The sequence below is a fragment of the Phyllobates terribilis genome, unplaced genomic scaffold (genome assembly GCF_046119375.1).
Source record: "Phyllobates terribilis strain yellow unplaced genomic scaffold, ASM4611937v1 Scaffold_1__5_contigs__length_1240528914, whole genome shotgun sequence".
Taxonomy (NCBI): Eukaryota; Metazoa; Chordata; class Amphibia; order Anura; family Dendrobatidae; genus Phyllobates; species Phyllobates terribilis.
Window position 1 is genome coordinate 478374459 of NW_027362761.1, and position 16252 is coordinate 478390710.

The 16252-nt window shown below is 53.7% G+C and overlaps 1 protein-coding gene across 1 annotated transcript; it reads right to left on the bottom strand.

Annotated features, from left to right (window-relative positions):
• Positions 1-1725: 1725 nt before the first annotated feature.
• ZCCHC9 (zinc finger CCHC-type containing 9) lies at positions 1726-15734 on the bottom strand. Its single transcript, XM_073655026.1, has 5 exons — positions 15365-15734; positions 7960-8110; positions 7481-7573; positions 5683-5751; positions 1726-2595 (listed from the first exon to the last, which is right to left on the bottom strand). The coding sequence occupies exons 1-5, from the start codon at positions 15647-15649 to the stop codon at positions 2480-2482; spliced, it is 714 nt and encodes a 237-aa protein (XP_073511127.1). The 5' UTR covers positions 15650-15734; the 3' UTR covers positions 1726-2479.
• Positions 15735-16252: the final 518 nt, after the last annotated feature.

Consider the following 16252-nt stretch of genomic DNA (forward strand, 5'->3'; position numbering starts at 1 on the left):
CTGGAGATTCCTGAATATTCTCCATTCTAATTGCAAATTGTCTCTTTAGAGCGGAAGAGAACTAGAACTCAAGCGCCACCTATTGGAAGTAGCAATCCTAAAAGTCAATATCGACCCTCTAACGAGCCTTGTCACATAACTTAGGATAAAAGCCAAGACCAGAAACTCAATTTGCAGACACTGTTTCGGGGTACTGCCCCTCGTCAGTGCAAAGTGTGAGTTCTGGTTTGGCTGGGTGAGAGGCGTCAGACCGGTATCTAAGAAGTAACATTTCTCCTTGCGGGGAGCAACATACTAAGCACGTCAAGGTGAGGAGACTTTTCGAGCAGCACATGCTCCTCTGGGAAATATGCAAATTGTCTCTTCAGAGAGGAAGAGGACTAGAACTCTAGTGCCACCTACAGGAAGTAGAAATCCTAAGAGTCAATATTGACCCTTTAACGAGCCAAAAAATGTCATCCCAAAATCTAGCTTTGCAGCTCTGAAAGGTACCCAGCATATCACCCCACATATTCCCATACACACACAACCATGGATGGTGCATTCATGTAAGGCTAAGCTCACGAGCGCCTAAAAAGTTGTCCGATTTTCATCCATTAAAAACGGACAATTTTCCCCTATATTGTCATCTGTGTGCAATCCATACGGCATCTGTTATACTTATCAGCAATGAAAATTTTTCACAAAAGCCTGAAAAAAAAAGTAAAAAACTAATCAAAGAACGTTCAAAAGATGCATTTCTATGTAAAAACGACTTGCTGTGCATACGATCAGGCTTTTGAATGTCTTGACCACTTCAAGTTTCTAAAAACATTAAGCAGTTTAAAAAAAAAAAAAAAAAAGTGACCGGACCATTGTTCTTGGCATTTTTCACACAGAAGGCTCTCTGTACTTTACAAGTCAATGAGAAAGCTCAAATTACGCCCAGACGTTTTTGGAGCATTTCTCCATCGTTATTGCTTATTATTCAATGGGGTGAAAAAAAACATCATAGAAAGCATGGGAAAAAACAACGCTGTGTCACATGAGCCCTGCAGCCAATCAGCTGCCGCTTCCCTCTCTGCCTTCAGACATAATGGCCGCCTGGAGGAAGCCAGAGAGCAGCAGCTGCTCTCACTTGTTCCAGATGTCCGTTTCAGCCAAAGGAAGAGAGTGAAGCGGCCCATTAATAGCCGCTAATTGGAGGCATACATTATGTCAAGCAAGCCCCGACACCTTCAGGGAGTACAGCTTGTTTTTATTTTACTTAGGAGAATATAGTAATTGAGAAGGGGTTGTCTGAGTAGTGGACGAGCCCTTTAAGAATTGCAATGTATCAGAAAAAAAAACGATACTAAACGAATGATCCATATGGGATCAGATTTTTTTTTTTTGCGCACCCATAGACGTATATAGAGAAGCCTCATCCAAAATACAGAAGAGAATGGTGTGGGCTGCAATTTTTTTTTTTCCATGTGGACATTTGGACCGTATTAAGAAACTGTCATTTGAACAGCCCAAATGAATAACATTTTTCCTAGTGGTGTCCAGGTGACAGTTTTTTCCATGGATGGCGCTCAGATGGAAAATATGGTCATGTGAACTTAGCCTTAGGAGGACATTATATGTGGCAAAATCACGTCAAGTAACATGAGGATAGTTATTTTACATTTTAAAATCAGAAGAAAAAAAAATAGAAAAATTCCAAATCAAGTGAAAGTTTTAAGTTTGTTTTTATTGCCATTTGTAAAAGTATATACTTTAGCATTACAGGTTTACGCTGCAGGGTACGTTCATGTAGAGGTCGCTGACGAGGATCATCACAGAATCTGTGCCATCAAAAACACTATGAGGCCATGTGCACACAGGTTTTTGAGGCAGAACTTGCTTCAGGAAACCCTCTTCCAGTGGGGAATTTTTCAGAAGTTTTTCCTTTCCTTAAGCGGTTTTGAAATTTTTTTTCCCATGAAGAGTTTGAGGCCATTTGACTGGACAGTGCCTAGTTTGGAGAAGATTTCATAAGGAGCTGGCACAAAGAAGTGACCTGCAATTTCTTTTTTCCCGCAGGCATTTTTGCAGCCTCGAGTTGCACAAAAATTCTGAGACTTAATGCTTTTTACGCCCAGAATACTGGCATAAAAGCGGAGATGAATCGGGCCCTTTGTGTGCACATACCTTAAGTCTACTTGCAATAAATAATCTAAATTCCTCATGTATGGATAAACCATTGTTTCGCATTCGCATGAATCCCCTCTGATTGCCACTTGAATGTAGCCAGTGGTGTACACAGACCTTTATACCACGTCAGTTGTGGCCTCGTCCCTCCGGGCACAGACTCCATGTCCTAATCACATACTAGCAGCCAGGTACTGTTGTGTTGGAGGAAACCCGCTGGCAATTGTACAGATACTGTCACAACTATCCATATTTACAGCCTTCAGGTCTCCTTGGGTTTCAGTCTCCAGGTCACTTGTAATCCATTTTAAGAATGAAGACCGTGTCAGAAAGTTACAGTTTTGGGCGCTTTAGTTGATACTTTTTTCACTTTTGTCTTTACTGGAACATCTTCATGATCGGCGCTCATACCACTCGACCACCTGCTGACAGTCATTTGGGCTATGGAAAAAAATAAAATAAAATTAAGTTGGCTCAGAGAACTCCAGTGCTATAAATGTCACCTAATGGGTTGAGAATTTTATGTTGTACAATGTTGATATTGATTCGTGTGAACCCAGCCTGAACCTATACAAATGTGCAAAATCTGACACTTAATAGAGTTCGCTACAATATATGCAATTCTACCAATATGCCGCTTAGAAGTGGAACGATCCCCAGGTCTTTCCTCTAAGTGACTTACAACTTACCGCTTACTATTGTCTTATAAAATACAGTAAAACACACGATTAATGGACGGGGCGATGAGATGATTATTTTATTCAATATTTTTCACTTAGCCTGCATTCTTCTAAGGATGCCATCATATTACACTTGTTGTGTTAATTTTTGTCTATTATAATGGCTTTTTTACAATCCTCCATGATTGTAAGGCTCAGTCGCAATAAAAGTGACAGATGACTGGTCCTTCTTCGAACTACAATTATGCATAAATTAATACACTGCGTATTGGGCAGTTCAGTGATAGCCATGAGTGATGCAACAATTAATGCACTTGCATCAGGGTCACTACTCAATTTCTCATTTACTCTAATGTGATTGTACTGAAATGGTGTTTAAGCACTGCCTTACTTTTTATATTATGGCTCTCTATGTCACTGCACAACACAGAATTATTCATTGACCCCTTTTACGAATTCCCTGTATGATCCATATGCCACCTTCTTCCTCTCCCTGCTGCTATCTCTAAGGACAGGTGCAGACGATGTTCTCCTTCCGAGAAAAAACAGCCAGTTATGCTGATCGGAGTGGAATCAGACTGGAACCAATTTTTCTCGGATGTGGAAAATTCTCCATCTTCTCCTTTCAGCCTGTGAAAATCAGACTGCACTTGGATGTCACCCGAGTGCGGTCCAATGTTCTCTACAGACCCATACACATGAATGGGCGATTATCAGAGGCAGATCGTGCATGCTGTGATTTTTTTTCCCCTCTTACCACTTGGTGCCAGGAAAAAAAAAATCAGACATATGCACGGCCCCATAGAATATCATTGGTCTGAGTGAGATCCGATGTTTTGACGGATAGCACTCAGACTGAAACTACGGTCTTCTGTACCAGGGCTGTGGAGTCGGTAAGCCAAACCTTCGACTCCGACTCCGACATATATGGCTCATGTTTAAGTGATAAATTTACGGTAGGACACATTTTTCTCAGCTAAAAGTCTAGATCCTTAGATCAGAAATAGGACATTACATAACTTTCCCAAATTCTAGATTGAACTACTCTACCTAATTTATTATATATTTTAGGAGTTGGAGTCGGTCCATTTTATACCGACTCCAAGACTCTGGCTCCACAGCCCTGGTCTGCACTAACACAGAGAAAGGAGGGAGAGCAGAGCGCTGTAGGATCTATAGCAAAAGCAGCCGGACAAACAACCACAGCTTATGAAGGGGTCACAGAGATTCTGCAGCAGCAAAATGGTTGGAAACTTTAAGAAAGGCTCTATAGAAAGTTGCTTAGCTTTGCCTTTAACCCCTTCATGACCAGGTGATTATTTTTTGGCGCTTTTGCTGTTAAATCACCTTCTTCCGAGAGGCAGACGTTTTCTTTTTTTGTTGACAACAGTAGGAGGACTTGTCTTGTCTTTTTGGTTTTTTTTTTTGTAGGACGAGGTTCAGGCTTGAATGATCTTCATTTTACAATTCAACAAGCTTGAAAATGGAAAACCACAAGTGCGGTGAATTTGCCAAAAAAGCAATTCTTTTTGCATTGTCTGTGCTGTAAAAATGACCTTGTAGTACAGTTATGGCGATATGAAAAACGTTTTTTTGTCTTGTTTAAGTGGAGGGAAAAAAAAGGCGGAAATTTGCAAAAAAAAAAAAATTTAAAAAATGCTCATGTAAAATACTGACCATATATACGTGGCCTTGGACATTTACTTCTTTGGCAAATTATTTTTATATATCAGACATACAGTTGCACCAATACCACATATGAATGTTTTTACATCTTTCACATTTTTTATTTTTACTATATTTTTGGGTCTCCTTAGGGAGCTTGAACCTGCGCTCTTCTGATCACTTTTACTATATTAGTGAAATACAACGGTATTGCAGAATACAGTAAAATCACGTTTTTTCTATGGAACTCAGCTTGTGACAGAGTTTCCCAGGAAGACCAAGATGACAGTTATGGGGTCCTAAATCGTGCCCCCGGCTGCCAAGATAACCCATTAGTGTGCGCAGTCACCATTGAAATGCCACTGTCAGAGACTGACAATGGGGGAAAAAAAAAATGTAGAGATGGATCTTTGCTGCGCTACCAAAAACACCAATGGAATATACCGGTGTATAAGTTGAAGTATCCAGGAGGCAATATAGGTGAATAGCGTTTTTTATGGTCAACACGCTTCGAAGTTTAAATAGCTCATCAGGACGAACCACATTCAGAGACGGACAATGGCATTTAAGCGGTTAAACTACAGTAATCAAAATACGCTCCAGTCACTGTAGTTACAGGCAGAGGACGGCTATGAAACAGTCGGCATCTGCCTGGTACAGTGTGTGCTCAGCTCCAGAGCCTGCTCCATACACATGGACCCGACATACAATGCAATAGTATTTCCTATATCGGAAAAGAGTAAAAGTTATATCGGAAATCATAGAGAACGCCTTAATATTTGTATTAGAAAAGTTCCTATTCTCTTTCAGTAGAAGATCACGCTAGAACAAAAATTTTATCTCGTTTACATCATTAAAGGAATATTCCCATGTAGATCACTCTATCCATAGCAGTCAGAGAATCAAATCAGTGTCACATATGAGAGGAAACATCTAGTATAAGTCACCAGACATGTGTCCCAACACTTCACAGCTCATGCATGCCGGGTTATAGATTTGGTACCTCTTGTTACATGTCAGACACTTTTCTACCTTCCACGTCTTCTTGCTTGGCTTTGTTAGGACCAGTATTTTACACTAACATTTTGGTGCGTTTTTACTGAAATTTCTGGTGCACATTAAGACAATTTTGGTGCTTAAACTATAGTAAATTTTCAGTAAGCTTGTAGTTATCTGATCTCACCTGATGTTTGATGCTCTGGACAGTCCCTTTGAAAATGCTCAACAGAACCACAAATCCGACAGCCTCCACCTGAAAGGGAAGACACAAGAAGTTTTACATAACGGTTGTCAATTTTTGATTGGGATTGAGGTCCAAAGACTCAGGCTCCCCAAGAGGAGCTGCCGGCTCCCCAAAAAAGGAGCTCCCCAAGAGGAGCTGCCGGCTCCCCAAAAAAGGAGCTCCCCAAGAGGAGCTGCCGGCTCCCCAAAAAAGGAGCTGCCGGGTGGGCCGGCTCCCCAAGAGGAGCTGCCGGCTCCCCAAAAAAGGAGCTGCCGGGTGGGCCGGCTCCCCAAGAGGAGCTGCCGGCTCCCCAAAAAAGGAGCTGCCGGGTGGGCCGGCTCCCCAAGAGGAGCTGCCGGCTCCCCAAAAAAGGAGCTGCCGGGTGGGCCGGCTCCCCAAGAGGAGCTGCCGGGTCCCCAAGAGGAGCTGCCGGGTCCCCAAGAGGAGCTGCCGGGTCCCCAAGAGGAGCTGCCGGGTGGGCCAGCTCCCCAAGAGGAGCTGCCGGCTCCCAGTTGCTATTAATGAAAAGCTTTTTTAAAAAAACTACAGGGATTTTCCAGAATCTCACAAAAATACCAAAACCCCAAACACCTCTGCCAACACAATTACTGAAATGCACATGGGTACATCTAAGGCTATGTGCATGTTTTTTTTTGAGGCAATCGAAAATGACATGTTTTCTAATGGAAACCACTTCAGGAAAACGCTTCTTTTTTGGGAGGTTTTGGAGGAAATTTTGATATCCTGAAGCAATTTGGAGTTTTTGAAATTTTTTTTCCGGAATCATTTTTTGCAGCCTTTTGACTGGACAGTAAATAATGAATGACAAATCACATTAATGTAAAAATGTATATTTCCTGCTGTTAACGTCAGAGCCTAACTGCATCCTGCAAATATGGATGAGGCATTAGTTGATATTTTGGCTGAAATACACAATCCAAAAAACATGAATGAATAAAACATCTGTGGGATGAACTTAGGCTATGTGCCCACGATGCAGAAATGAAGCAGAAAATTTCTGCAGCGTTTCTGCATGTTCTTGGCAGTCAAAATCGCTTGTGGATTTTACAAGCGTTTTTACATGCGGATTTGCCATGCGTTTTTCTAGTGCATTGGGACCTCAAATCCGCATGCAGAAACGCACAAATAATGGACATGCTGCGGATTTTAGAGCGCATCAAAATCGCTGCGGAAAAATCCGCAGCATGGGCATTGAAATTGCGGATTCTCATTGGGGACGGATTACCAAGCGTTTCACAAGCGTTTACACTGAGGAAATTCCGCAGCATATACGCTTGTAAAACGCTACGTGGGCACATACCCTAACATAGTGCCCGCTCGGCTGATCTAACAGTATAGATGTGACCAACAGACTGTTAGCCAGCATGGTGTACAACATACATCTGTATGATTAGCGCTCTATACAGTTAGGTCCAGAAATATCTGGACAGTGACAAGTTTTGGCATTTTAGCTGTTTACCAAAACATATTCAATATAAAGTCCATATAGATTATATAACTAAGTGCAGACTCTCAGTTTTAATTTGAGGGTATTCACATCCTAATTGGAGTAAAGGTTTAGGAATTAGCTGCCTCTTTTTTAGAGGGACCAAAAGAAATTAGACAATTATCTCAAAAGCTCTTTAATAGGCTGCATGGGATATTTCCTCATTAATCCATTATCAATTGAGCAGGTAAAATTCTGGAGCTGATTCTAGCTGTAGGGAAATAGAAAATTTACAAAACCACAAAATCCTACCTTCCGCGTAGAGGCCTTTGGGATTGTCTGGGCACGACCTTGACAAGTGTCCCATCTCTCCACATATGAAACATTTGGCAAATGGAAATTCTCCTGAAAAATAAAACGAGAATGAAATTATTATTTTACCTGACTGTATAAAATATTACTAACACTCAACGTCCTGCAATTCTAACCATCCTATACATATTTACCCATTAGGACTTATGGATGTCAGAAGAAAGATGGATATTCCCTTCTGTTAGACAGGGCCCATTCATTCTTTACAAAAAGCTCCACTCGTTTCCCTGACCTGCATCCAAGGCTGCGTTCACATCAGCATTTCTGTCACTTTTGATAGTAAAAATAGCGCAGTATGCACACGTTACATTTCCTACGGGGGAAACTGCTGGCCGGCAGATCAGTGTGACCGCACTCATCGCTACCTGTATCATTAGGTTTATTCACAGACTACAGATTTGGGAAGTTCTCACATGTACCAAGTGCTGGATCCACTTTGGCTCTGCATTTATTGACTTCATGCTCCGTGGATCCACAGCGGAAACATATTCCTGTCCCCATGTCCTGACATCTCAGGGCTTCTGAGCAATCAGCCATGCCGTGCCCGGGTTTACGACAGTGAAAACAGACCTGTAAGACATAAAAGGCAGAACCATCTGTAATGTCTCCTCATCACCGGTGAGCTGTAGTGTAGTTGTATTTAAAGGGGTTTTCTGTTCTTCTGTAAAACAACCTTGGAAAGCAGGAAAGAACTGTACTTCCTCCCAGAATCCACCGGGCACTCCAGCACCTCCGCTCCATCTCTAAAGAACCAGAGAGGACGCTCTGAACACTCTGAGGACGCTCTAAAGGGAGGGGAGGGGGGGTTCTCCAGCCAGCCCTGGGGCCAGGAAGGAAGGGGGGGGGGGGTTCTCCCGCCAGCCCTGGGGCCAGGAAGGAAGGGGGGGGGGTTCTCCAGCCAGCCCTGGGGCCAGGAAGGAAGGTGGAGGGGGGGGGGGTTCTCCAGCCAGCCCTGGGGCCAGGAAGGAAGGGGGGGGGTCGGGGTTCTCCAGCCAGCCCCGGGGACAGGAAGGAAGGGGGGGGGGGGGTTCTCCAGCCAGCCTTGGGGACAGGAAGGAAGGGGGGGTTCTCCAGCCAGCCCCGGGGACAGGAAGGAAGGGGGGGGGGTTCTCCAGCCAGCCCTGGGGCCAGGAAGGAAGGGGGGGGGTTCTCCCGCCAGCCCTGGGGCCAGGAAGGAAGGGGGGGGGGGGTTCTCCAGCCAGCCCTGGGGCCAGGAAGGAAGGGGGAGGGGGGTTCTCCAGCCAGCCCTGGGGACAGGAAGGAAGGGGGAGGGGGGTTCTCCATCCAGCCCTGGGGACAGGAAGGAAGGGGGAGGGGGGTTCTCCATCCAGCCCTGGGGACAGGAAGGAAGGGGAGGGGGGTTCTCCATCCAGCCCTGGGGACAGGAAGGAAGGGGGAGGGGGGTTCTCCATCCAGCCCTGGGGACAGGAAGGAAGGGGGAGGGGGGTTCTCCATCCAGCCCTGGGGACAGGAAGGAAGGGGGAGGGGGGTTCTCCATCCAGCCCTGGGGACAGGAAGGAAGGGGGAGGGGGGTTCTCCATCCAGCCCTGGGGGCAGGAAGGAAGGGGGGGGGGGGTTCTCCAGCCAGCCCTGGGGACAGGAAGGAAGGGGGGGGGGTTCTCCAGCCAGCCCTGGGGACAGGAAGGAAGGGGGGGGGGGGGGTCTCCAGCCAGCCCTGGGGACAGGAAGGAAGGGGGGGGGGTCTCCAGCCAGCCCTGAGGACAGGAAGGAAGGGGGGGGGGGGGGGTCTCCAGCCAGCCCTGGGGACAGGAAGGAAGGAAGGGGGGTCTCCAGCCAGCCCTGGGGACAGGAAGGAAGGGGGGGGGGGGTTCTCCAGCCAGCCCGGGGGACAGGAAGGAAGGGGGGGGGGGGGGGGTTCTCCAGCCAGCCCGGGGGACAGGAAGGAAGGGGGGGGGGGGGTTCTCCAGCCAGCCCGGGGGACAGGAAGGAAGGAAAGAAGGAAGGGGGGGGGGGGTTCTCCAGCCAGCCCCGGGGACAGAAAAGGGGGGGGGGGGTTCTCCAGCCAGCCCTGGGGACAGGAAGGAAGGGGGGGGGGGGTTCTCCAGCCAGCCCTGGGGCCAGGAAGGAAGGGGGAGGGGGTTCTCCAGCCAGCCCTGGGGACAGGAAGGAAGGGGGGAGGGGGGTTCTCCAGCCAGCCCTGGGGACAGGAAGGAAGGAGGGAGGGGGGTTCTCCAGCCAGCCCTGGGGACAGGAAGGAAGGAGGGAGGGGGTTCTCCAGCCAGCCCTGGGGACAGGAAGGAAGGAAGGAAGGAAGGAAGGAAGGAAGGAAGGAAGGAAGGAAGGAAGGAAGGAAGGAAGGAAGGAAGGAAGGAAGGAAGGAAGGAAGGAAGGAAGGAGGGTTCCTCCAGCCAGCCCTGGGGACAGGAAGGAAGGGGGGAGGGTTCCTCCAGCCAGCCCTGGGGACAGGAAGGAAGGGGGGAGGGTTCCTCCAGCCAGCCCTGGGGACAGGAAGGGAGGGGGGGGGGGCGTTCTCCAGCCAGCCCTGGGGACAGGAAGGAAGGGGGGGGGGCGTTCTCCAGCCAGCCCTGGGGACAGGAAGGAAGGGGGGGGGGCGTTCTCCAGCCAGCCCTGGGGACAGGAAGGGAGGGGGGGGGGGGCGTTCTCCAGCCAGCCCTGGGGACCGGAAGGAAGGGGGGGGGGGCGTTCTCCAGCCAGCCCTGGGGACAGGAAGGAAGGGGGGGGGCGTTCTCCAGCCAGCCCTGGGGACAGGAAGGAAGGGGGGGGCGTTCTCCAGCCAGCCCTGGGGACAGGAAGGAAGGGGGGGGGGCGCTCTCCAGCCAGCCCTGGGGCCAGGAAGGAAGGGGGGGGGGCGTTCTCCAGCCAGCCCTGGGGACAGGAAGGAAGGGGGGGGGGCCCTCCAACCAGCCCTGGGGACAGGAAGGAAGGGGGGGGGGCCCTCCAACCAGCCCTGGGGACAGGAAGGAAGGAAGGAAGGAAGGAAGGAAGGAAGGAAGGGGGGGGTTCTCCAGCCATCCCTGGGGACAGGAAGGGGGGGGGCCCTCCAACCAGCCCTGGGGACAGGAAGGAATGGGGGGGGGTCCTCCAACCAGCCCTGGGGACAGGAAGGAAGGAAGGAAGGAAGGAAGGGTTTCTCCAGCCAGCCCTGGGGACAGGAAGGGGGGGGGCCCTCCAACCAGCCCTGGGGACAGGAAGGAATGGGGGGGGGTCCTCCAACCAGCCCTGGGGACAGGAAGGAAGGAAGGAAGGAAGGAAGGAAGGAAGGAAGGAAGGGTTTCTCCAGCCAGCCCTGGGGACAGGAAGGGGGGGGGCCCTCCAACCAGCCCTGGGGACAGGAAGGGGGGGGGCCCTCCAACCAGCCCTGGGGACAGGAAGGAAGGGGGGGGCCCTCCAACCAGCCCTGGGGACAGGAAGGAATGGGGGGGGGTCCTCCAACCAGCCCTGGGGACAGGAAGGAATGGGGGGGGGGTCCTCCAACCAGCCCTGGGGACAGGAAGGAATGGGGGGGGGTCCTCCAACCAGCCCTGGGGACAGGAAGGAAGGGAGGGGGGTCCTCCAACCAGCCCTGGGGACAGGAAGGAATGGGGGGGTGGGGTCCTCCAACCAGCCCTGGGGACAGGAAGGAATGGGGGGGTGGGGTCCTCCAACCAGCCCTGGGGACAGGAAGGAATGGGGGGGTGGGGTCCTCCAACCAGCCCTGGGGACAGGAAGGAATGGGGGGGTGGGGTCCTCCAACCAGCCCTGGGGACAGGAAGGAATGGGGGGGTGGGGTCCTCCAACCAGCCCTGGGGACAGGAAGGAATGGGGGGGTGGGGTCCTCCAACCAGCCCTGGGGACAGGAAGGAATGGGGGGGTGGGGTCCTCCAACCAGCCCTGGGGACAGGAAGGAATGGGGGGGTGGGGTCCTCCAACCAGCCCTGGGGACAGGAAGGAATGGGGGGGTGGGGTCCTCCAACCAGCCCTGGGGACAGGAAGGAATGGGGGGGTGGGGTCCTCCAACCAGCCCTGGGGACAGGAAGGAATGGGGGGGTGGGGTCCTCCAACCAGCCCTGGGGACAGGAAGGAATGGGGGGGTGGGGTCCTCCAACCAGCCCTGGGGACAGGAAGGAATGGGGGGGTGGGGTCCTCCAACCAGCCCTGGGGACAGGAAGGAATGGGGGGGTGGGGTCCTCCAACCAGCCCTGGGGACAGGAAGGAATGGGGGGGTGGGGTCCTCCAACCAGCCCTGGGGACAGGAAGGAATGGGGGGGTGGGGTCCTCCAACCAGCCCTGGGGACAGGAAGGAATGGGGGGGTGGGGTCCTCCAACCAGCCCTGGGGACAGGAAGGAATGGGGGGGTGGGGTCCTCCAACCAGCCCTGGGGACAGGAAGGAATGGGGGGGTGGGGTCCTCCAACCAGCCCTGGGGACAGGAAGGAATGGGGGGGTGGGGTCCTCCAACCAGCCCTGGGGACAGGAAGGAATGGGGGGGTGGGGTCCTCCAACCAGCCCTGGGGACAGGAAGGAATGGGGGGGTGGGGTCCTCCAACCAGCCCTGGGGACAGGAAGGAATGGGGGGGTGGGGTCCTCCAACCAGCCCTGGGGACAGGAAGGAATGGGGGGGTGGGGTCCTCCAACCAGCCCTGGGGACAGGAAGGAATGGGGGGGTGGGGTCCTCCAACCAGCCCTGGGGACAGGAAGGAATGGGGGGGTGGGGTCCTCCAACCAGCCCTGGGGACAGGAAGGAATGGGGGGGTGGGGTCCTCCAACCAGCCCTGGGGACAGGAAGGAATGGGGGGGTGGGGTCCTCCAACCAGCCCTGGGGACAGGAAGGAATGGGGGGGTGGGGTCCTCCAACCAGCCCTGGGGACAGGAAGGAATGGGGGGGTGGGGTCCTCCAACCAGCCCTGGGGACAGGAAGGAATGGGGGGGTGGGGTCCTCCAACCAGCCCTGGGGACAGGAAGGAATGGGGGGGTGGGGTCCTCCAACCAGCCCTGGGGACAGGAAGGAATGGGGGGGTGGGGTCCTCCAACCAGCCCTGGGGACAGGAAGGAATGGGGGGGTGGGGTCCTCCAACCAGCCCTGGGGACAGGAAGGAATGGGGGGGTGGGGTCCTCCAACCAGCCCTGGGGACAGGAAGGAATGGGGGGGTGGGGTCCTCCAACCAGCCCTGGGGACAGGAAGGAATGGGGGGGTGGGGTCCTCCAACCAGCCCTGGGGACAGGAAGGAATGGGGGGGTGGGGTCCTCCAACCAGCCCTGGGGACAGGAAGGAATGGGGGGGTGGGGTCCTCCAACCAGCCCTGGGGACAGGAAGGAATGGGGGGGTGGGGTCCTCCAACCAGCCCTGGGGACAGGAAGGAATGGGGGGGTGGGGTCCTCCAACCAGCCCTGGGGACAGGAAGGAATGGGGGGGTGGGGTCCTCCAACCAGCCCTGGGGACAGGAAGGAATGGGGGGGTGGGGTCCTCCAACCAGCCCTGGGGACAGGAAGGAATGGGGGGGTGGGGTCCTCCAACCAGCCCTGGGGACAGGAAGGAATGGGGGGGTGGGGTCCTCCAACCAGCCCTGGGGACAGGAAGGAATGGGGGGGTGGGGTCCTCCAACCAGCCCTGGGGACAGGAAGGAATGGGGGGGTGGGGTCCTCCAACCAGCCCTGGGGACAGGAAGGAATGGGGGGGTGGGGTCCTCCAACCAGCCCTGGGGACAGGAAGGAATGGGGGGGTGGGGTCCTCCAACCAGCCCTGGGGACAGGAAGGAATGGGGGGGTGGGGTCCTCCAACCAGCCCTGGGGACAGGAAGGAATGGGGGGGTGGGGTCCTCCAACCAGCCCTGGGGACAGGAAGGAATGGGGGGGTGGGGTCCTCCAACCAGCCCTGGGGACAGGAAGGAATGGGGGGGTGGGGTCCTCCAACCAGCCCTGGGGACAGGAAGGAATGGGGGGGTGGGGTCCTCCAACCAGCCCTGGGGACAGGAAGGAATGGGGGGGTGGGGTCCTCCAACCAGCCCTGGGGACAGGAAGGAATGGGGGGGTGGGGTCCTCCAACCAGCCCTGGGGACAGGAAGGAATGGGGGGGTGGGGTCCTCCAACCAGCCCTGGGGACAGGAAGGAATGGGGGGGTGGGGTCCTCCAACCAGCCCTGGGGACAGGAAGGAATGGGGGGGTGGGGTCCTCCAACCAGCCCTGGGGACAGGAAGGAATGGGGGGGTGGGGTCCTCCAACCAGCCCTGGGGACAGGAAGGAATGGGGGGGTGGGGTCCTCCAACCAGCCCTGGGGACAGGAAGGAATGGGGGGGTGGGGTCCTCCAACCAGCCCTGGGGACAGGAAGGAATGGGGGGGTGGGGTCCTCCAACCAGCCCTGGGGACAGGAAGGAATGGGGGGGTGGGGTCCTCCAACCAGCCCTGGGGACAGGAAGGAATGGGGGGGTGGGGTCCTCCAACCAGCCCTGGGGACAGGAAGGAATGGGGGGGTGGGGTCCTCCAACCAGCCCTGGGGACAGGAAGGAATGGGGGGGTGGGGTCCTCCAACCAGCCCTGGGGACAGGAAGGAATGGGGGGGTGGGGTCCTCCAACCAGCCCTGGGGACAGGAAGGAATGGGGGGGTGGGGTCCTCCAACCAGCCCTGGGGACAGGAAGGAATGGGGGGGTGGGGTCCTCCAACCAGCCCTGGGGACAGGAAGGAATGGGGGGGTGGGGTCCTCCAACCAGCCCTGGGGACAGGAAGGAATGGGGGGGTGGGGTCCTCCAACCAGCCCTGGGGACAGGAAGGAATGGGGGGGTGGGGTCCTCCAACCAGCCCTGGGGACAGGAAGGAATGGGGGGGTGGGGTCCTCCAACCAGCCCTGGGGACAGGAAGGAATGGGGGGGTGGGGTCCTCCAACCAGCCCTGGGGACAGGAAGGAATGGGGGGGTGGGGTCCTCCAACCAGCCCTGGGGACAGGAAGGAATGGGGGGGTGGGGTCCTCCAACCAGCCCTGGGGACAGGAAGGAATGGGGGGGTGGGGTCCTCCAACCAGCCCTGGGGACAGGAAGGAATGGGGGGGTGGGGTCCTCCAACCAGCCCTGGGGACAGGAAGGAATGGGGGGGTGGGGTCCTCCAACCAGCCCTGGGGACAGGAAGGAATGGGGGGGTGGGGTCCTCCAACCAGCCCTGGGGACAGGAAGGAATGGGGGGGTGGGGTCCTCCAACCAGCCCTGGGGACAGGAAGGAATGGGGGGGTGGGGTCCTCCAACCAGCCCTGGGGACAGGAAGGAATGGGGGGGTGGGGTCCTCCAACCAGCCCTGGGGACAGGAAGGAATGGGGGGGTGGGGTCCTCCAACCAGCCCTGGGGACAGGAAGGAATGGGGGGGTGGGGTCCTCCAACCAGCCCTGGGGACAGGAAGGAATGGGGGGGTGGGGTCCTCCAACCAGCCCTGGGGACAGGAAGGAATGGGGGGGTGGGGTCCTCCAACCAGCCCTGGGGACAGGAAGGAATGGGGGGGGGGGGGTCCTCCAACCAGCCCTGGGGACAGGAAGGAATGGGAGGGGGTCCTCCAACCAGCCCTGGGGACAGGAAGGAATGGGGGGGGGGGTCCTCCAGCCAGCCCTGGGAACAGGAAGGCTATGATCAGCATTGCAGAAGATCTCGGGGGCCATTTATAACAGAGCAAACGTCATTCTCTCCTGTCCCCTGATCTGGGGCCACAAAGGTTCATCTGTACTGGACCCCACCTGGAGATGGTGTGGTGATCACCCCCAGCCACAGACAATACAGACAGGTCCCCGCTGAGGGAGAATGTGCTGAGAAGACTGCAGCAGCCATCAGCGGACCGTGCACATACTATAGTAACAGGAGAGGGGAAGGGGGGAGCCGGGGGTTGCTCACCATCTTGTCCTTCTTGCCCTGCTGCCTCCTCTGCCTCCGGCCCTCGCTGCGCTGCACCCTCCTCAGCTGCTCCTCCTGCATGGCCTGGAACCCATTCACATCCTCATCCACATAGGCCGCTTTCTTCTTCTTCTTCGCGGGTGCCCTCCCCGCACCGGGGTGCGCCCTCTTGGCCGGGCCGGCTCCCGTCTGCTTCTTGAGCTCTTCCCATGGAGTGGCCGTGCACACCTTGCGGTTCCGGGCCGCAGTAGTATTACTCTGCCCCGGACGAGCCCAGCGAGTCATCACTCCGTACCCAGATCACCGACAAAACACATGGGAAATACTGCGGATATTGCTTCACTACTGACCCGGAAGTGCTGCGGAGTTCCGCTAATCGGCGGCCATCTTTGTTACTGGAAAGAGAAAAAGCAAATCTATGTTAGCTTACTGCCCAGAGGCCGGAAACTGCCCGTGTTCTCATTAGTGATGGGTAAAATGCGATTTTTTTGGTGAGCCGGCTCTTTTGGCTCCGAAAATGGCTCTTCATTTCCTATTACCTTTGGCTTTAAATTTGAAGCCAAATTCTGGTATGTTTTAACCCATGATTGTTTACCTTTTAGTAAAAATCTACACATGTGCCAATTTATGACATAAAACAGAATAGTTTCCAGAATAACCAGATTTTATATTATTTGCTGTAAAAACTTTAACAAGCAAAAATGAACATGCAAAATACCAACAAGATACTAATTATCAGTGCCACATTTTAAAGCTACCTTCACACTTGGCGAGTTCGCTGTGGGCTGTCTGCTGCAAACAGTCTGCAGCAAAACTGCAGTGTGAACTGTGGCATCTGCATCCAGGTGGATTTAGATAAGGAATTTGCTGCGGAATTCACCCGTCCAT

What these genes read in the sequence shown, in the direction of transcription:
- ZCCHC9 (XM_073655026.1), bottom strand. Translation starts at nt 15,649, where the DNA reads ATGACTCGCTGGGCTCGTCCGGGGCAGAGTAATACTACTGCGGCCCGG. An exon ending in CAAAGGCCTCTACGCGGAAG is followed by an intron (nt 5,752 to 7,480) that starts GTAGGATTTTGT and finishes CTTCCCTTTCAG; the next exon opens with GTGGAGGCTGTCGGATTTGT. An exon ending in TCCAGAGCATCAAACATCAG is followed by an intron (nt 2,596 to 5,682) that starts GTGAGATCAGAT and finishes TTTTTTCCATAG; the next exon opens with CCCAAATGACTGTCAGCAGG.